At 65.0% G+C, this 20,623-nt stretch overlaps 3 protein-coding genes across 3 annotated transcripts in view; 1 reads left to right on the top strand and 2 right to left on the bottom strand.

Moving 5' to 3' along the window:
• Positions 1-12,815, bottom strand: part of XAB2 (XPA binding protein 2) — a 30,810-nt gene extending 17,995 nt beyond the window's left edge. The window contains exons 1-7 of the mRNA XM_085045806.1: positions 12,581-12,815; positions 11,134-11,282; positions 8,929-9,052; positions 7,734-7,931; positions 5,783-5,917; positions 1,717-1,881; positions 35-179 (exon numbers count right to left, since the gene is read on the bottom strand). Coding sequence (XP_084901932.1) covers positions 35-179; positions 1,717-1,881; positions 5,783-5,917; positions 7,734-7,931; positions 8,929-9,052; positions 11,134-11,282; positions 12,581-12,814 — 1,150 coding nt within the window. The 5' untranslated portion in view covers position 12,815. The remainder of the gene's footprint in view (positions 1-34; positions 180-1,716; positions 1,882-5,782; positions 5,918-7,733; positions 7,932-8,928; positions 9,053-11,133; positions 11,283-12,580) is intronic.
• A 161-nt stretch (positions 12,816-12,976) lies between these two features.
• On the top strand, positions 12,977-14,463 carry PET100 (PET100 cytochrome c oxidase chaperone). Its single transcript, XM_085046089.1, has 4 exons — positions 12,977-13,063; positions 13,444-13,530; positions 13,702-13,734; positions 14,356-14,463. The coding sequence occupies exons 1-4, from the start codon at positions 12,977-12,979 to the stop codon at positions 14,413-14,415; spliced, it is 267 nt and encodes an 88-aa protein (XP_084902215.1). The 3' UTR covers positions 14,416-14,463.
• A 1,116-nt stretch (positions 14,464-15,579) lies between these two features.
• LOC146422594 (uncharacterized) lies at positions 15,580-17,783 on the bottom strand. Its single transcript, XM_085045763.1, has 4 exons — positions 17,694-17,783; positions 17,109-17,238; positions 16,264-16,397; positions 15,580-15,585 (listed from the first exon to the last, which is right to left on the bottom strand). Exons 1-4 carry the CDS (start codon positions 17,730-17,732, stop codon positions 15,580-15,582), a joined length of 309 nt encoding a protein of 102 aa, XP_084901889.1. The 5' UTR covers positions 17,733-17,783.
• Between the last annotated feature and the right edge of the window lie 2,840 nt (positions 17,784-20,623).

The raw sequence follows: 20,623 nt of genomic DNA, 5'->3' as shown, positions 1-20,623 counted from the left end.
GGGTGTCCCCAGGGTTTCGGGGTCCCTGACCCACCGTCCTGTCCCCGCCCCAGCTGCGCCTGGGTGTCCAGCAGGGCGCCGATGACGCTCTCCTCGAAGCGCGCGTAGCTGTCGAACACCTGCGTGAAATCCCTGACGGTCATCACCGTCTGCACGGCCTCCTCGTACACATCCCGCGCCTGGAACGGGATAAAAATGGGATTTGGGATTGGGATTTGGGGTCATCACCGTCTGCATGGCCTCCTCGTACACATCCCGCGCCTGGAACGGGATAAACACGGGATAAACATTGGGATAAACATTGGGATTTGGGGTCATCACAGTCTGCACGGCCTCCTCGTACACATCCCGTGCCTGGAACGGGATAAACACGGGATAAACATTGGGATAAACATTGGGATAAACATTGGGATAAACATTGGGATAAACATTGGGATAAACATTGGGATTTGGGGTCATCACCGTCTGCACGGCCTCCTCGTACACATCCCGCGCCTGGAACGGGATAAACATCAGAATTTGGGATTTAGGATAAACATTGGGATTGGAATTTGGGATAAACATGGGGATTGGGATTTGGGATCAGCACGGTCTGCACGGCTTCCTCGTACACATCCCGGGCCTGGAACGGGACAAACACGGGATAAAAACTGGGATTTGGGGTCAGCATGGCTTTCTCATACACATTCCAGGCCTGCAACGGGATAAAAATAGGATTTTGGATTGGGATTTGGGGTCATCACGCTCTGCACAGCCTCCTCGTACACATCCCGGGCCTGGAACGGGATAAACATCGGGAGAAAAACTGGGATTGGGATTTGGGATTGGGATTTGGGATTTGGGATCAGCACTGTCTGAACGACTTCTTCATAAACACCCTGGGCCTGGAACGGGATAAACATCGGGATAAACATTGGGATTGGGATAAGAATTGGGATTGGGATATGGGATTGGGGTCAGCACAGTCTGCACAGCCTCCTTGTACACGTCACAGGGCTGGGGACACAGGGGACAGGGATGGGGACAGGGACATCATGGGCTCCTTGTGCACATCCCCAGCCTGGGACAGGGACAGGGGACACAGACAGGGACACGGACAGCACTAGGGACAGGGGACAGTTAAAAGAAACAGGAAGTAAGGATGGTCAGTCTGTCCCCAGGGGTGTCACTCTGTTCCCGGGGGTGTCACTCTGTACCAGGGTGTGGCAGTCTGTCCCACAGATGTCACTCTGACCCCAAAGATGTCAGTCTGTACCGGGGGGCATCTGTCATTCCCAGGGGTGTCACTCTGTTCCAGGGGTGTCACTCTGTCCCAGGGGTGTCAGCCTGACCCCAGAGATGTCACTCTGTCCCCAAAGACATCACTCTGTCCCAGGAGGTGTCACTCTGTCCCCACGGGTGTCAGTCACTCCCAGGGGTGTCAGCCTGTCCCCAGGGTGTATCACTGTCCCCAAAAACATCACTCTGTCCCCAGGGGCATCACTCTGTCCCAGGGGTGTCACTGTGTCCCAGGGGTGTCACTCTGTCCCCAGGGCTGTCAGCCACTCCCAGGGGTGTCACTCTCTCCCCAGGGTGTATCACTGTCCCCAAAAACATCACTCTGTCCCAGGGGTGTCACTATGTCCCCACGGGTGTCAGTCACTCCCAGGGGTGTCAGCCTGTCCCAGGGGGTGTCTGTCACTCCCAGGGGTGCCGGGGAGGGGACAGCAGTGTCACCTTCTCGAGGTGGCCGCAGCGCACGTAGCAATCGGCCAGAGCTCCCCAGAGGCGCCCGCGCTGGTCGGTGAAGCGCGTGAGACCTCCGCGGATGATTCCCCCGGCGTCCAGCGAGCGCACGCGGTCAGGGTGCTGCGAGAGGAGTTCACACAGCTCCTGCCACAGCTGGGGAGGAGAGAAACTGGGGTTAGAGACCCTGAAACTGCCCCAAATCACCCTGAAACTGCCCCAAATCACCCCAGGGTGCTGCGAGAGGAGTTCACACAGCTCCTGCCACAGCTGGGGAGGGGAAATGGGGGTTAGAGACCCTGAAACTGCCCTAAAACTGCTCCAAATCACCCCAAAACTGCTCCAAATCACCCCAAAACTGCCCCAAATCACCCCAAAACTGCCCCAGGGTGCTGCAAGAGGAGCTCACAGAGTTCCTGCCACAGCTGGGGAGGGGAGAAACTGGGGTTAGAGACCCTGAAACTGCCCCAAATCACCCCAAAACTGCCCCAAGTCACCCCAAAACTGCCCCAGGGTGCTGCGAGAGCAGCTCACACAGCTCCTGCCACAGCTGGGGAGGAGAGAAACAGGGGTTAGAGACCCTGAAACTGCCCCAAAACTGCCCCAAATCACCCCAAAACTGCCCTAAACCACCCCAAAACTGCCCCAGGGTGCTGCGAGAGCAGCTCACACAGCTCCTGCCATAGCTGGGGAGGAGAGAAACAGGGGTTAGAGACCCTAAATCACCCCAAAACTGCCCCAGGGTGCTGGGAGAGGAGTTCACAGAGTTCCTGCCACAGCTGGGGATGAGAAATGGGGTTAGAGACCCGGAAACTGCCCCAAATCACCCCAAAACTGCCCCAAAACTGCCCTAAACCACCCCAAAACTGCCCCAGGGTGCTGCGAGAGGAGCTCACAGAGTTCCTGCCACAGCTGGGGAGGAGAGAAACAGGGGTTAGAGACCCCAAATCACCCCAAAACTGCCCTAACACTGCCCCAAATCACCCCAGAGTGCTGGGAGAGGAGTTCACACAGCTCCTGCCACAGCTGGGAGAGGGGAAATGGGGTTAGAGACCCTGAAACTGCCCCAAAACTGCCCCAGGGCGCTGGGAGAGGAGTTCACACAGCTCCTGCCAGAGCTGGGGAGGAGAGAAACAGGGCTTAGAGACCCCAAATCACCCCAAAACTGCCCCAGGGTGCTGCGAGAGGAGCTCACAGAGGTCCTGCCAGAGCTGGGGAGGAGAGAAACAGGGGTTAGAGACCCCAAATCACCCCAAAACCGCCCCAAAACTGCCCCAAATCACCACAAAAATGCCCCAGGGCGCTGGGAGAGGAGTTCACACAGCTCCTGCCACAGCTGGGGACAACAGAAATGGGGTTAGAGACCCCAAAACCGCCCCAAAACTGCCCCAAATCACCCCAAAACTGCCCCAAATCACCCCAAAACTGCCCCAAAACTGCCCTAAAACTGCCCCTAAACTGCCCCAGGGTGCTGGGAGAGGAGCTCACAGAGTTCCTGCCACAACTGGGAGAGGGGAAATGGGGTTAAGACCCTAAAACTGCCCCTAAACTGCCCCAGGGTGCTGCGAGAGCAGCTCACAGAGTTCTTGCCATAGCTAGAGACAACACAAATGGGGTTAGAGACCCTGAAACTGCCCTAAAACTGCCCCAGGGTGCTGTGAGAGGAGTTCACAGAGCTCCTGCCACACCTGGGGACAACAAAAACGGGGTTAGAGACCCTGAAACTGCCCCAAATCACCCTAAAACTACCCCAAATCACCCCAAAACTGCCCCAGGGTGCTGGGAGAGGAGTTCACACAGCTCCTGCCACAGCTGGGAGAGGGGAAATGGGGTTAGAGACCCTAAAACTGCCCTAAATCACCCCAAAACTGCCCCAAATCACCCCAAACCACCCCAAAACTGCCCCAAATCACCCCAAAACTGCTCCAAATCACCCCAGGGTGCTGCAAGAGGAGTTCACACAGCTCCTGCCATAGCTGGGGACGAGAAACAGGGGTTAGAGACCCTGAAACTGCCCCAAAACTGCCCAAATCACCCTGAAACTGCCCCAGGGTGCTGGGAGAGCAGCTCACACAGCTCCTGCCAGAGCTGGGGACAGGAGAAATGGGGTTAGAGACCCTGAAACTGCCCCAAAACTGCCCCAAATCACCCCAAAACTGCCCCAAATCACCCTGAAACCACCCCAGGGTGCTGCGAGAGCAGCTCACAGAGTTCCTGCCATAGCTGGGAGAGGAGAAATGGCGTTAGAGATCCTGAAACTGCCCCAAATCGCCCCAAAACTGCCCCAAAACTGCCCCAGGGTGCTGCGAGAGGAGTTCACAGAGCTCCTGCCATAGCTGGGGAGAGGAGAAACGAGGGTTAGAGACCCCAAAACTGCCCCAAATCACCCCAAAACTGCCCCAAATCACCCCAAAACTGCCCCAGGGTGCTGGGAGAGCAGCTCACAGAGCTCCTGCCACAGCTGGGGATGGGAAATGGGGGTTAGAGACCCTAAAACTGCCCCAAATCACCCCAAAACTGCCCCAAAACTGCCCCAGGGTGCTGGGAGAGCAGCTCACACAGCTCCTGCCACAGCTGGGGATGGGAAACAGGGGTTAGAGACCCTAACACTGCCCCAAAACTGCCCCAAATCACCCTAAAACTGCCCCAAAACTGCCCCAGGGTGCTGCGAGAGGAGTTCACAGAGCTCCTGCCACAGCTGGGGAGAGGAGAAACGAGGGTTAGAGACCCTGAAACTGCCCCAAATCACCCCAAAACTGCCCCAAAACTGCCCCAGGGTGCTGCGAGAGCAGCTCACACAGCTCCTGCCACAGCTGGGAGAGGGGAAATGGGGGTTAGAGACCCTGAAACTGCCCCAAAACTGCCCCTAATCACCCCAAAACCACCCCAAACCACCCCAAAACTGCCCCAGGTGCTGCGAGAGCAGCTCACAGAGCTCCTGCCACAGCTGGGACAGGAAAAACAGGGGTTAGGGACCCCAAATCACCCCAAAACTCCCCCAAAACTACCCCAAATCACCCCAAAACTACCCCAAATCACCCCAAAACTACCCCAAATCACCCTCCAGGACCCCTCAGCACTGCCCAGGATCCCCCAACCCCTCCTCACCCCCCAGCTACTCCTCCAGCTGTCCAGGGTATCCCTCCTGTCACCACCTGTGCTCTGTGCTCCCTCCCAACCCCTCCCAGGTGCCACCCCAGGTGTCCCCAAGTGTCCCCAGTGCCCCCCAGGTGTCCCCAGGTGCCTCCTAGATACCCTGTGCCCCACCAGGTGTCTCCCAGGTGTCCCCAGGTATCCCAAGGTGCCTCCCCAGGTGTCCCCAGTGTCCCCCAGGTGTCCCCACAGTGCCCTCCAGATGTCCCCAGGTGCCTCTCCATGTGTCCCTGGTGTCCCCCAGTTGTCCCCAGGTGTCCCCCAGGTATCCCCAGTGTCCCCAATGCCCCCCGGGTGTCCTCACAGTGTCCCCAGGTGTCCCCCAGGCGTCCCCAGTGTCCCCAGCTGTCCCCAGTGCCCCCCAGGTGCCTCCCAGATACCCTGTGCCCCACCCCAAGTGTCCCCAGGTGCCCCCAGTGCCTCCCCAGGTGTCCTCACAGTGTCCCCAGGTGCCCCCCAGGTATCCCCAGGTGCCTCCCCAGGTGTCCCCCAGGGGTCCTGTGCCACCCAGGTCTCCCCAGTGCCCCCCAGGTGTCCCCAGGTGCCTCCCCAGGTGTCCCCCAGGGGTCCTGGGCCCCCCAGGTCTCCCCACAGTTCCCCCAGGTGTCCCCAGGTGCCTCCCCAGGTGTCCCCAGTACCCCCCAGGTGTCCCCAGTACCCCCCAGGTGCCTCCCACATACCCTGTGCATCCCAGGTTTCTCCCAGGTGTCTCCAGGTGCCCCCCAGGTATCCCCAGGTATTCCCAGGTGCCCCAGGTGTCCCCAGGTGTCCCCCATGTGTCCCCAAGTGCCTCCCCAGGTATCCCCAGTGTCCCCAGTGCCCCCCAGGTGTCCCCAGGTGCCTCCCTAGGTGTTCCCAGATGCCCCCCAGGTGTCCCCAGTGTCCCCATTGTCCCCAGGCCCACCTGGTAGTTGGACTTGCCCTCGCGGGACACGAAGCGCTCGTCGTTGACCAGCCTGGCGAGAACCTGAGCAGCCTCGTCCAGCCGACCCACCGAGCGCAGGTAGGACACGTACTGCTCGGCCTCCTCAGGGCACAGCTGGGGACAGGAGAGCCACCTCAGTGTCACCTCAGTGTCACCTGAACCCCCATGTACTGCTCCGCCTCCTCGGGGCACAGCTGGGGACAGGAGTGTCACATCAGTGTCACCTGGGTGTCACCTGAACCCCCCCAGTGTCACCTGAACCCCCATGTACTGCTCCGCCTCCTCGGGGCACAGCTGGGGACAGCAGTGTCACCTTGGGGTCACCTGGGTCACCTCAGTGTCACCTGAACCCCCACACTGTCACCTGAATCCCCATGTACTGCTCCGCCTCCTCAGAGAACAGCTGGGGACAGCAGGATCACCTCAGTGTCACCTGGGTCACCTCGGGGTCACCTGGGTCACCTCGGGGTCACCTGGGTCACCTCGGTGTCACCTGAACCCCTCCAGTGCCACCTGGACACACAGGTGTCCAGCCATCGCCCCAAGGTGACACTGCCAGGTGTTTCCCTGTCCTGGGCTGTGCCACTGCCCCAGGGTGACACCCCTGGTGTGTCCTTGTCCCCAGGTGTCCCCAGGTGTGTGTGTGTGTCCCCAGGTGTCCCCAGGTGTGTGTCCCTGTCCCCAGGTGTCCCCAGGTGTGTGTGTGTGTCCCCAGGTGTCCCCAGGTGTGTGTCCCTGTCCCCAGGTGTGTCCCCAGGTGTGTGTCCCTGTCCCCAGGTGTGTCCCCAGGTGTGTGTGTGTGTCCCCACGTGTCCCACCTTGAGGAACCGCCGGTACACCCTGACGGCAGTCTCAGGCAGTGGGTGTTTGTGTGTGTGTGTGTGTGTCCCCAGGTGTGTGTGTGCCTGTCCCCAGGTGTCCCCAGGTGTGTGTGTGTCCCCAGGTGTGTCCCCAGGTGTGTCCCCAGGTGTGTCCCCAGGTGTCCCACCATGACGAATCACCGGTACACCCTCACAGCAGTCTTGGGCAGTGGGTGTTTGTGTGTGTGTGTGTCCCTGTCCCCAGGTGTGTGTGTGTCCTCAGGTGTGTGTGTCCCCCCAAGTGTGAGTGTCCCTGTCCCCAGGTGTCCCCAGGTGTGTCCCACCTTGAGGAACCGCCAGTACACCCTCACGGTGGTCTCAGGCAGAGGGTGTGTGTCTGTGTGTGTCCCCAGGTGTCCCCAAGTGTGTGTGTGTCCCTGTCCCCAGGTGTGTGTGTGTGTGTCCCCAGGTGTGTCCCCAGGTGTCCCACCTTGAGGAATCGCTGGTACACCCTGACGGCAGTCTCAGGCAGAGGGTGTTTGTGTGTGTGTGTGTCCCCAGGTGTGTGTGTGTCCCTGTCCCCAGGTGTGTGTGTGTGTCCCCCCAGGTGTGTCTCCCTGTCCCCAGGTGTCCCCAGGTGTGTCTCCCTGTCCCCAGGTGTGTCCCCAGGTGTGTCCCACCTTGAGGAAGCGCCGGTACACGCTCACGGCGGTCTCGGGCAGAGGGTGTTTGTGTGTGTGTGAGTGTCCCTGTCCCCGGGTGTGTGTGTGTCCCCAGGTGTCCCCAGGTGTGTGTGTGTCCCCAGGTGTCCCCAGGTGTGTCCCACCTTGAGGAATCGCCAGTACACCCTCACGGCAGTCTCGGGCAGCGGGTGCTCATGTGTGTGTGTGTCCCTGTCCCCAGGTGTCCCCAGGTGTGTCCCCAGGTGTCCCCAGGTGTGTTTGTGTGTGTCCCCAGGTGTCCCCAGGTGTGTCCCCAGGTGTGTCCCACCTTGAGGAAGCGCCGGTACACTCTCACAGCAGTCTCGGGCAGTGGGTGTTTGTGTGTGTGTGTCCCTGTCCCCAGGTGTGTGTGTGTGTCCCTGTCCCCAGGTGTCCCCAGGTGTCCCCAGGTGTCCCCAGGTGTCCCACCTTGAGGAACCGCCGGTACACCCTCACGGCGGTCTCGGGCAGCGGGTGTTTGCGCACGAAGCTGAGGTACTGCGGCCACAGGCGGCGGTGCTGGGTGATGGGCAGTGCCCGCAGCGCGCGGTCAAACGTCCGGCGCGTCCGCGTGATCCGGCCCTGCTCCGCCAGGAACTGGCAGTAATCCATCCAGATCCGCGGCATCTGCAGGACATGGGGGACAGGGGACATTGGGGGACATTGGGGGACATTGGGGACACTGGGGGGTCCCAGGATCTGGCCCTGCTCGGCCAGGAGCTGGCATTACTCCAGCTGGACCCGCAGCACTGGGGACACGGGGTGACAGGGACATAGGGCCATGCGGGGTGTCCCCGTGTCTCCTGTGTCACGTGACATCCCCGTGTCACCCTCATGTCCCCATGTCCTCCAGCCCCTTGTCCTCCCCTGTTCCCCGTGCTCCCCCATGTCCCCAGTCCCTCCCATGTCCCCAATCTCATGTCCCCTCATGTCCCCTGTGCCCCACATGTCCCCCGAGTCCCCATGTCCCCACATCTCCTCCCCCCTTGTCCCTGTTGTCCCCATGTCCCTCCACACCCTGCCATCCCCCCCATGTCCCTGCAGTGTCCCCACAGTGTCCCCACAATGTCCCCATGTCCCTCCACATCCCGCCATCCCCCCATGTCCCCACAATGTCCCCACGATGTCCCCATGTCCCTCCACACCCCGCCATCCCCCCATGTCCCCGCAGTGTCCCCATGTCCCTCCACACCCTGCCATCCCCCTGTGTCCGCAGTGTCCCCATGTCCCCCACACCCTGCCATCCCCGTGTCCCTGTTGTCCCCATGTCCCTCCACACCCCGCCATCCCCCGTGTCCCCACAATGTCCCCATGTCCTCCACACCCCGCCATCCCCCATGTCCCCAGTCTCCCATGTCCCCACACCCTGCCATCCCCCCGTGTCCCCAGTGTCCCCATGTCCCTCCACACCCTGCCATCCCCCCGTGTCCCTACTTGTCCCCATGTCCCTCCACACCCCGCCATCCCCCTTGTCCCTACTGTCCCCATGTCCCTCCACACCCCGCCATCTCCCCCCGTGTCCCTGTTGTCCCCACAGTGTCCCCATGTCCCTCCACACCCCGCCATCCCCCCGCGTCCCTCCCATGTCCCCACAATGTCCCCACAGTGTCCCCGTGTCCCTGACCTTGTGCATGAACACCAGCGCCCTCTCGTGGACAGCGTTGGCCTCCTCGAAGGCAGGGTCAGCGGGACAGCGACCTTTGACCTGAGCCCGGCGCTGCCGCAGGTACTGGTACCAGAGCTTGTAGCTGGGGAGGGGACAGCGGTGTCACCAGGGACACCTGGCACCCTGGGGACATCCCTGGGGACACTGGTACCAGAGCTTGTAGCTGGGGAGGGGACAGCGGTGTCACCAGGGACACCTGACACCCTAGGGACACCCCTGGGGACACCTGACACCCCCGGGGACACCCCTAGGGACACTGGTACCAGAGCTTGTAGCTGGGGAGGGGACAGCGCTATCACCAGGGCCACCTGACACTCCTGGGGACACCCCCGGCATCTGTGCCACCCTGTCACCTGTGCCTGGCACTGCTGCAGGTCACCTGAGGCACCCTCTGTCACCTGGCTGCCACTGCCACCCTGTCACTAATGTCACCTGTGCCACCCCTGTCACTGTGCCACCTTTGTCACCTGTGCCACCCCTGTCACTGTGCCACCCCTGTCACCTGTGCCACCCCTGTCACTGTGCCACCTTTGTCACCTGTGCCACCCCTGTCACCTGTGCCACCCCTGTCACTGTGCCACCCCTGTCACACGTGTCACCCGTCACCTGGGCCACCCCTGCCACCTCCTGTCCCTGTCACCCACGAGGGGACAGAGCAGGTCCCCACTGCCCCCTGCCCACACCAAGGCACTGAGGTGTCCCTGTGTCCCCCAGGTGTCCCCAGGTGTATTCCAGGTGTCCCCAAACACGCCCAGGTGAGTCCCCAAAGGTCCCTGGGACACACCTGGGGGGCACAGGGGTCGCCATGACGTGTCCCCAGGTGTATCCCAGGTGCACCTCTGCTGTCCCCAGGTGTCCCCATGTCCCCCCTGGTGTATCCCAGGTGTCCCCAAGTGTGCTCAGATGCCCCTCAGGTGTCTCCCAGGTGCTCCCCCAGTGTCCCCACATGTCCCCATGTCCCCCCAGCTGCCTCCAGGTATGTCCAGGTGCCCTAGACACCCCCAGCTACCCCCCAGCTGTCCCCAGGTGTATCCCAGGTCCCCCCAGGTGTCCCCAGGTGTCCCCAGGTGCCCCTCAGGCATATCCCAGGTGACCCCCAGGTGTCCCCCGGTGTCCCCCAGGTGTCCCCAGGTGTATCCCAGGTGCACCTCTGCTGTCTCCAGGTGTCCCCATGTCCCCCCGGGTGTATCCCAGGTGCCTCCCCAGTGTCCCCAGGTGTCCCCAGCTCCCCTCAGGTGCACCTGTGCTGTCCCCAGGTGTCCCCATGTCCCCCCAGGTGTATCCCAGGTGCCCCCCCAGTGTCCCCAGGTGTCCCCATGTCCCCCCAGGTGTATCCCAGCTATGCCCAGGTGCCCCAAACACCCCCCAGCTACCCCCAGCTGTCCCCAGGTGTGCTCAGGTGCCCCTCAGGCACATCCCAGGTGCCCCTCCAGTGTCCCCAGGTGTCCCCAGCTCCCCCCACGTGCACCTGTGCTGTCCCCAGGTGTCCCCCTGTCCCCCCAGCTTTATCCTAGCTATGCCCAGGTGCCCCAGACACCCCCCAGCTGTCTCCAGGTGTGCTCAGGTGCCCCTCAGGTGTCCCCAGGTGCCCCTCAAGCATGTCCCAGATGTCCCCCGGTGTCCCCATGTCCCCCCAGGTGTATCCCAGGTATGCCCAGGTACCCTAGACACCCCCCAGCTACCCCCCAGCTGTCCCCAGGTGTGCTCAGGTGCCCCTCCAGTGTCCCCAGGTGTGCTCAGGTGCCCCTCAGGCACATCCCAGGTGTCCCCAGGTGTCCCCCAGTGTCCCCAGGTGTCCCCAGGTGCCCCTCAGGCTTATCCCAGGTGTCCCCAGGTGTCTCCCAGCTGTCCCCAGGTGTGCTCAGGTGCCCCTCAGGCATATCCCAGGTGTCCCCCCAGGCTTATCCCAGCTGTCCCCAGGTGTCCCCAGGTGTATCCCAGGTCCCCCCAGGTGTGTCCCAGGCCCCCCCCCAGGTCCCCCCAGGTGTCCCCATGTCCCCCCAGGTGTGCCCATGTCCCCCAGCTGTCCCCATGTCCCCCCAGTTGTATCCCAGGTGTCCCCAGGTGTATCTCAGGTGTCCCCAAGTGTGCTCAGGTGCCCCTCAGGCACATCCTAGGTGTCCCCATGTTCCCCCGGTGTCCCCATGTCCCCCCAGGTGTCACCTGCCGGGCAGCTCGCGCAGGGCTCTCTCGTAGATCTGGTTGAGGCGCGGCCGCGGCCCTCTCTGCCTGGCCTGGGCGTAGCGCAGCCAACCGCGCACCGAGAACGGGTTCCTGAGCAGCTCCTCCTCGTGCTGCACCTCCTCCTCCTCCTGGGGACATGGGGACACAAATGGGGACAGTCAGGGGACATGGGGACACCAACAGGGACAGCTCCTCCTCGTGCTGCACCTCCTCCTCCTCCTGGGGACATGGGGACACAAATGGGGACAGTCAGGGGACAGTCAGGGGACACAGGCAGGGACAGCTCCTCCTCGTGCTGCACCTCCTCCTCCTCCTGGGGACAAATGGGGACAGTCAGGGGACATGGGGACACCAACAGGGACAGCTCCTCCTCGTGCTGCACCTCCTCCTCCTCCTGGGGACACACATGGGGACATGGGGACAGTCAGGGGACAGTCAGGGGTTCCTGAGCAGCTCCTCCTCGTGCTGCACCTCCTCCTCCTCCTGGGGACAAACAGGGACATGGGGACATGGGGACAGTCAGGGGACATGGGGACACCAACAGGGACAGCTCCTCCTCGTGCTGCACCTCCTCCTCCTCCTCCTGGGGACAAATGGGGACAGGCAGGGGACAGGGGACACAGGGACAGCTCCTCCTCGTCCCCCTAAGAGGACATGGGGACAGGGACATGGTCAGGGGACAGGGGACACGGGCAGGGACAGCTCCTCCTCATCCTCCTAGGGGGACATGGGGACAGGGGACACAGGGGACAGAGGCAGGGACAGCTTCTCCTCGTGCTGCATTTTCTCGTTCTCCTGGGGACACATGGGGACAGTCAGGGGACATGGGGACAGTCAGGGGACAGCACGGAGGAGGACAAAGGGACCAGGATGGGAAGGGGACAGAACCAGGGGGTGACAGGGACAGAGCGAGGGGACAGAGTGAAGGACAGGGACAAGGGACAGTGACAGCAAGAGGACACAGCGATGGGGTGACAGGGACAGGGGGTGACAGGGACAGGTGACAGGGACAGGTGACAGGGACATCGTGTGACAGGGACATCGTGTGACAGGGACAGGGGACAGCGGGGACCCAGAGGTGGGAAATGATTGGGATAACAGGTCAGGAGAGGGGACAGTGACATGGGGACATGAGAGGGGACAGGAAAGGGGACAGGAAAGGGGACAGGGACACAACCAGGTGGCCGTGGGAGGGGCTGGGGACATGGACACTGGAGGGGACAGGAGGGGACAGGAACCGGGGGGTGTGAACGGGCTGGGGACAAGATCCGGGACAGGAAACCGGGGACAGCGACAGGGCTGGGGACAGGAGGGGACAGGGCTGGGGACAGGGACAGTGCTGGGGACAGCAGGGGACAGGGCTGGGGACAGGAGGGGACAGCAGGGGACAGTTCTGGTGCCAGCAGCACGCTCGGGCCGCACTCACAAAGCACAGCTCGGGCCGCTCCGGGCCTGCTGCCGCTCCGGGCCGCGCTGAGGCCTCCGGCTGCGCTCCCGCTCCCGGCGCCGCCTCAGGCCCCGCTTCCGCCATCGCTCCGTGCTCCGCCATCGCTCCGTGCCCCGCTCCCGGCTCCGGTTCCGCTCCCGGCCCCGGTTCCGCTCCCGGTTCCTCTCCCGGCGGCTCCTCCCGCTCCGCCATCTGCCCCTCCGCCGCCGCCATCTCCCCGCTGCACTTCCGGCGCGCTGCCCTCACTTCCGGCGCCACTTCAAACCCCACTTCCGCCCCGCCCGTGCCCGATTCTCATTGGCTCGACAGGCTTTCGCCCCGCCTACTCTGCCCTTTCTCAGCCAATAGGCTGCGGCGGTGCTGGTGGCGCGGCCAATGGGCTGCCGCGGTGTTGCGGGGCGGGAGGAGGCGGAAGCGAGGCGGACGGGAGCGGCCATGGGGGTGAAGCTGGAGATCCTGAGGGTGAGGAGGCGGCTGGGGACAGCTGGGGACAGTTTGGGGACAGTTTGGGGACAATAACGGGACAGTTCGGGACAATAGCGGGGCCGGGGGGCAGCTGGGGCGCCTCGGGGGGTAGCTGGGGGCAGTAAGAGGGTCAATAACGGAGGTTGGCCTTGGGGACAGTGGGGAGGGACAGCGGCGGGTGGCACTGGGGACACTGGGGACACTGGGGACAGCGGTGTGACACCCCGGGCGGGGCTGGGGACACCAAAGGTGACAGGTGGCAGGAGGGGACACTGTGCCAGGTGCTCCTGTACCTGTCCTTCCCGGCCGGGGGTGACAGGAGGGTGGCACAGGTGACACGGGAGGTGACACAAGTGACACAGGTGACACTGTGACAGATGTTCGTCTACCTGTCCTTCCCGGTCGGCGTGTTCTGGATCTCCAACCAGGCCGAGTTCTTCCAGCGGCACGTGATCGACCGCAAGGTGGGGAGGGGACACCCTGGGGACACCTTGGGGACACCCTGGGGACACCCTGGGGACACCTTGGGGACACCTTGGGGACACCCTGGGGACACCTTGGGGACACCCTGGGGACACCCTGGGGACACCTCGATGTCCCCCCGGGTCACCTCCCCTCACCTGCTCTCTTTCCAGAGGGAGATTTTCCCGCCGGATGATCCTGAACGGGTGAGACTGGCTGTCCCCTGCTGTCCCCAGCTGTCCCCAGAGTGTCCCCAGAGTGTCCCCAGAGTGTCCCCATGTCCCTCTCGGTGTCCCCAGTGACTCCCCAGCACCCTCCCGATGTCACCAGTGTGTCCCCAGCATCCCCCCAGTGTCCCCAACGTCCCTTCCAAGTGTCCCCAAGGTGTCCCCAACATCCCCCAGTGTCCCCAGCATCTCCAGCCTCCCCCCGCAGTGTCCCCAGCAATGTCCCTCACGATGTCCCCAAGGCTCCCTCAGTGTCCCCTGATGTCCCCTGGGGGGGGGAGAGGGAGGACAGCCAGGGGACAGCCAGGGGACAGCCAGGGGACAGCCTGTGTCCTGCTGTGTCCATGCTGTCCCCTGACTCTGTGGCTGTGTCACATGGCCCTGTCCCTGACCCCTTGTCCCCTGTCCCTGTCAATGTCCCCTGGCCCTGATCACTGTCCCTTGTCCCCTGTCCCTGACTCCTGACCCCCTGTCCCCTGTCCCCTATCCGTGTCCCCTGGCCCTGTCAATGTCCCCTGTCCTTGTCCCCATCCCTGTCCCTGTCCCTGTCAATGTCCCCTGTCCCTGTCAATGTCCCTGTCCCCATCGGTGTCCCCACAGCGCAGAGCCATCGCCGAGCTGAAGGAGCGACTGCGGGAGGGGAAAGGGACACAGGCCTGAGGGGACAGGGGACAGACACACTGCCACCTGCGGGACACGGCGTGACAGAGGGGACACAGCGGTGACAAAAGGGACACACTGCCACCTGCGGGACACGGCGGTGACAGAGGGGACACAGCAGTGACAAAAGGGACACGAGGCTCTCGACGTGGCCGCGCTGTGGCCGTGGTGGTGACAGAGATGTCACAGCGTCCTGTCACCCTGAGCACACCGTGCCAGCCGGGCTGGTGACAGAGGGGACATGTGGCTGCACCGTCACACCAGCTGTTGGTGACAGAGGGGACACTGGGGACAGCCTGGTGCCATCGCTGTGGCTCTGTTGGTGACAGAGGGGACACTGGGGACAGCCTGGTGCCATCGCTGTGACAGCGTTGGTGACACAGAGGACACTTGGCCACGTCCTGTCACCGAAGCCACATGGTGACAGCGTTGAGTGACGATATTGGTGACAGAGGTGACACGTGCCAGCAGCCAATGGCGTCCCTGTGACAGTGTTGGTGACAGAGGTGACACGTGCCAGCAGACGATGGCATCCCCGTGACCGTGTTGGTGGCACAGGGGACATGTGGCCACATCTCGTCCCGTGTCGGTGGCACAAGGGACACGTGTCCCCACCTGATGCCACCACCGCGGGTGGCACTGGAGCCACGTGGCTGTCCCCGTGTCCCTGCGCTGGCTGGTGACGTGGGGACACGAGGGACACGTGTGGGACATGTGTGGGACACGTGAGGGACTTGTGTCACTGTCACTGGCCCTGAGGGACACGTGCCACCCGCGGCTGTCCCCAACCCCAATAAACGGCTGGCACTGCCCACGGGGTGTCCCCAGGGCTGGCAGGGCTGTCCCCTAGTGCCACCCGGGGCCGCTCGGTGTCCCCTGGTGCCACCCCGACGGGTGTCCTGTGTCCCTCAGTGTCACCCGAGTGCTGTGAGTGTCCCTTGGTGCCACCCCCCGCCAGTGTCCTTTGTCCCCCAGTGCCACCCCCGGCGGTGTCCTTTGTCCCCCAGTGCCACCCCCCGGTGCCACCCGTGTCCCCAAGGCCCCGCGGGTGTCACAGGCCCCAAGTGCTGGTGGTGTTTATTGGAGGGTGGTGACACAGCGGGGGGGAGGTGACAGAGGTGACACCGTGGGGGACAGCAGGGGACAGTCGGTGGCTCCGGGGGGTCAGTCCTGCGGGAGAGGGGGGAGGGGCACTCAGGGGGGGCTCTGGGTGTCCCCAAGGTCACCCAAACCCCAGCGGGTGTCCCACCTTGGCCATCCACCCCCCCCTTGGTGCCCAAAGTGCCACCCGCCCTGGCTGTCCCCATCGCTGTCCAGAGCCACCTCTGGTGTCCCCTCCATGCCAGTGACACCCCCGGTGACACCCCCGTGCCAAAGCCACTCCCAGTGCCACCCCCGGTGCCACCCCTGGTGTCCCCTCCATGCCAAATCCCCCCATGCCACCCCCACTGTCCCCCCCGTGCCAGAGCCACCCCCGGTGTCCCCCCGGTATCCCCCCGGTGCCACCCCTGTGCCAGTGCCACCCGCTGCCACCCGCAGTGCCACCCCCGTGCCAAAGTCCTCCCAGTGCCACCCCCAGTGTCCCCCACATGCCAAAGTGCCCCGGTGTCCCCCCTGTGCCACCCCCGTGCCAAAGCCACCCCTGTGCCAGTGCCACCCCCCTGGTGCCACCCCCGGTGTCCCTCCCGTGCCAAAGTCCCCCCAGTGCCACCCCTGGTGTCCCCGCATACTCATCAGTGCCACCCCCAGTGCCACCCCTGTGCCACATCCCCCTGGTGTCACCTCCCATGCCCCCCCCTTGCCAAAGCCCCCCCGTGCCGGTGTCCCCCGGTGTCCCCGCGGTGTCACCTGTGTCCCCCCCGAGCCGAAGCCGGGCAGCCTGGGCACGTTCAGCCGCTGCTCGTCCATCCTGCGGCCCTGCGAGCTCGCCACCATGTCCAGCAGCGACGCCAGCTCGGGGGGGGGCGGCTCCCCTCCCCCGCCTGCCGGGACATCCCCGGGTCACGCGTGGGGACATCGACGGGTCACCCACTGACACCCCCGGGTCACGCGTGGGGACACCCCCGGGTCACCGACGGACACCCCCGGGTCACGAGTGGGGACATCCTGGGTCACCCACTGACACCCCATGTCACCCACGGACACCCCCGGGTCACGCGTGGGGACATCCCCGGGTCACCCACGGACACCCCCGGGTCACCCACGGATATCCCGGGTCACGCGTGGGGACATCCCTCGGTCACCCCCGGGTCACCCACGGAGTCCCCTGCCCGCCCAGGGATCCCTGAGTTGCCCCCCGTGTCCCCCCACTGGTCCCCAAACCCACGTGCCACCCGTGTCCCCCAAACCCCCGAGGTGATGTCCCCGCATGTCCCCCAGTGTCCCCTCACCCGCATCCCCCCGTGCCTCACTCCGTGTCGCCGTGTCCTCCCCCGCACCCCGTGTGTCACCATGTCCCGTCACCCGTGTCATTCCCCCGTGTCGCCGTGTCCCCTCATCCCTGTCCCCCCGTGTCGCCTTGTCCCCTCACCCTGTCTCCCCTGTCCCCCTGTCCCCTCACCCCTGTCCCCTGTGTCCCCTCACCCCTGTCCCCTGTCCCTCACCCCTGTCCCCGTGTCCCCCTGTCCCCCCTGTCCCCCTGTCCCCTGTCCCTCACCCCTGTCCCCTGTCTGTCCCCTGTCCCTGTCCCTCACCCGAGCCCCCCAGCGTGCAGCGCTGCTCATCCATTCGCGTTCCCTGCACGGAGCTCAGCAGCGAGAAGAATCCCTCCTGCTCCGGGGAGCCCCCCTCTGTGGGGGACCCCCCCTCGGCCGGGGGACCCCCCTGGGGGACAGCGACAGCGCGTCAGGGACCCCCGTGCTCCGGGGAACCCCCCGAAATGGGGACCGACCCCCGAAATGGGGACCCCCCGGAAGAGGGACCCCCGAGACTGCCCCGCGGGGTCACCCCGTTAGCGGGACCCCCCGAAATGGGGAGACCCCCGTTTTAAAGGGGAACCCCCCAGGCAGAGACCCCCCACTGCTCCGGGACCCCCGAAACGGGGAGACCCCCGACATGGGGACCCACCCCCCCAAAACGGGGACCCCGAGAGCCCCCTGAAATGGGGACCCACCGCCCCTGAGAGCCCCCCGACCTGCGACCCCCTCCGTGGGACCCCCAGGCCTCCCCTCTCCAGCAGTGCCCCCCGAAAGTGGGGACCCCTCAGTGCTGGGGACCCCCAAACCCCCCCCGGTGTCCCCCTGCTGTCCCCCCGGCTGTCCCCCGGCTGTCCCCCTCACCGCCGCGCGCTCGGGCTCCGTGCCCCCCGGGGCTGCCATCGCGGGTGGGTGACAGAGACCCCCGCGGCCCCTCTTATAGCCCGCGTGGGTGGGTGGGGGACACGGGAGGGGACACGGGAGGGGACACGGGAGGGGACGCGGGGAGGGGACGCGGGGAGGGGACGCGGGGAGGGGACACGGGAGGGGACACGGGGGACACGCAGGCACCCTGGGAGCGCGGGGGGGCACCCGTGGGTGCTGCGTGTCTGTCCCCACCCGTGCTGTGGGTGTTCTGGGGTCCCCGTGAGCTCCGTGGGGTCCCCTGGGTGCTGTGGGTGTTCTGGGGTCCCCGTGGGTGTTTTGGGGTCCCTGTGGGTCGCTTTGGGGTCGCTGTGGGGTCCCCGTGGGGTCATGCGTGTGCCGTGAGTGCCGTGGGCTCTGTGGGGTCCCTGGGGGTTCTGTGGGGTCTGTGGGGCCGCTGTGGGGTCCCTGTGGTGCTGTGGGGTCCCTGTGTATGCCGTGGGGTCCCCGTGGGGTCCCGGTGGGTTCCGTGGGGTCCCCGTGGGGTCCCGCTGGTGCTGTGGGGTCTCCACGGGCGCTGTAGGGCCGGCAGTGCCGGGGACATGTCTCTGCGGACACTCCGAGTGTCCCTGGGTGCTGTGGGGTCCCCGTGAGGTCCCCGTGGGTGTTTTGAGGTCCCCTGGGTTCTGGGGTTCCCACGAGGGGGTCCCGTGGGGTCCCGTGGGTGCTGTGAGGTCCCCAGAAGGTGCCGTGGGGTTCCTGTGGTGTCCCCGTGGGTGCTCTGGGGTCTCCATGGGGTCCCCGTGGGTGACACGTTGTCCCCGTGGGCTCTGTGACCCTCCGTGGGGTCCCTGCTGTCCCCTTGGGGTCCCCGCGGGTGCCGTGGGTGTCGCCGCAGGTCCCCTCGGGGGGGCGGGCGGGTCCCTCCCGTGTCCCCCGTCCCTGTCCCCCCCCGTGTCCCCCCCGCCCCCGCGTGTCCCCCCCGTGTCCCCCCCGTGTCCCCGCCGCCCCCGCGTGTCCCCAATCCCCCCTGGCAGCGGCGAGCAATTAACGAAATGGCTCTTAATTGCACCCATAAATCCCCCAGCGCCACCCCGCGCGGGGGGGACAGCGGGGGACACTCGCCAGGGACACCGGGGACATGTGGGACACACATGTCACTGCCCCGGGGGTGTCCCCCTGTGTCCCCAGTGTCCCCCAGTGTCCTCAAGGGCTTCTGCGCTGTCCCCCATTGTCCCCAGTTATCCCCAGTGTCCCCCAGTATCCTCCCTGCTCTGTCCCCCAGTGTCCCCAGTGTCCCCCGGTGTCCCCAGTGTCCCCAGTGTCCCTCAGTATCCTCCCTGCCCTGTCCCCCAGTGTCCCCCAGTGTCCCCCAGTGTCCCCCAGTTATCCCCATTGTCCCTCAGCTCCCCAGCAGTGTCTCCCAAATGTCCCCAAGTCCCCCCCAGTGTCCCCCAGTGCTCTCCCAGTCACCTCCTGGTGTCCCCCAGTGTCCTGTTGCTGTCCCAGGGGTGTCCCGTGGCGTACCCCACTGTCACCAGTGTCCCCAGTGCTCCCCGGTGTCCTCCAGGGTCCCTCAGTGTCCCCCAGTGTCCCCCATTCCTTGGGGACAGCAGAGCCAGGGGTTCCTCCTCTGTCTCCCTGTGTGTCCCTGCAGTGTCCCCTGTCCCCTGTCCCCTGTCCCCCACCACCGCCCCAGGACTTGGGGACAGCAGTGTCACCCCCGGCCCCCAGTGCCACCCCCGGGGTCGCTCTGTCCCTCCTGGGTCCCCTGGTGTCCTCTCGTGTCCCCTGTCCCTCCCCATGTCCCCCAGTGTCCCCCTGTGTCCCTTTGGAGGGAGACTGGGGACATTGAGTGGGATGGGGACAGTGGGGACATTAGGGACCCTGAGTGGACACTGGAGACTTTGGGGCCGTGGGGACCCTGGGGACACTCAGGAGACCCTGGGGACACTCAGGGGACCCTGGGGACATTGTGGAGACATGAGGACAGTGGGGAGTTGGGGACATTGGGAGGCCCTGTGGGACACGGGGACCTTGGGGACATTGGAATCGTGAGCACACCGGGGGGACACAGGGACAGCAAGGACCTTGGGGACACGGAGGGTGACACATGGCGGCAGGGGCCCATGGTGGCACAGGGGACACAGGACAAACGGGAGCACCTGGGTGACACGGTGAGGACACAGAGGGGACCTGTGTGGCACAAGTGACACCAGTGACACGGGGGGGACCCAGGTGACACCAGTGACAGGGGGGACCCAGGTGACACCAGTGACAGGGGGGAACCCAAGTGACACCAGTGACACAGGGGGGACCCAGGTGACACCAGTGACACGGGGGGGACCCAGGTGACACCAGTGACAGTGGCACAGCCGGGATGGGGTGACAGGGGGAGTGACCCCTGTGTCCCCCCGGGTGTCACCCCTGTCCCAGTGGGTGTCACAGGTCCCAGTGGGGAAGGGGGGGGATGTCACCCACCCCATGACGTCATTGGGGCTCGGGCCCCTCCCCCACCCCAGCTGGCGGCCCAGGTGTCCGGGGGGGGAGGGGCGGGGGGCTCATCCCCTCCCCCCGTGTCACCAGCTGTCCCCTGTGTCCCCACCCTGTCCCCCCCACAATGTCCCCCCGTGTCCCCTCCCGAGCGGCTTCACCCAGGGGCGTGGCCTCGGGAAGGGGCGTGGCCAAACTGACTGTAGCCCCGCCCCTCCATCCAAGCCCCGCCCCCTGCGGCTTAGCCCCGCCCCTCGGCGCGCTTTACGGCGTTTCGCGGCGGTGTCGCGGCAGCCGGATCGGCTCGCTGTCAGGTCGGTACCGGAGGGTCCCGGGGGGTCCCGGAGGGTCCCTGCAGCTCCGGATCTCCTTCCCGCCAACCCCAGCCCGAGGGGTGCCCTGTCTGTCTGTCTGTCTGTCTGTCCGCCCATCCCCTC

Source organism: Lichenostomus cassidix, unplaced genomic scaffold (assembly GCF_008360975.1).
Source record: "Lichenostomus cassidix isolate B80296 unplaced genomic scaffold, HeHo_3.0 HiC_scaffold_39, whole genome shotgun sequence".
In the NCBI taxonomy this organism is placed as follows: Eukaryota; Metazoa; Chordata; class Aves; order Passeriformes; family Meliphagidae; genus Lichenostomus; species Lichenostomus cassidix.
Note: the sequence above shows the minus strand (reverse complement) of the source record. Positions and strands in the feature narration are given on the sequence as shown.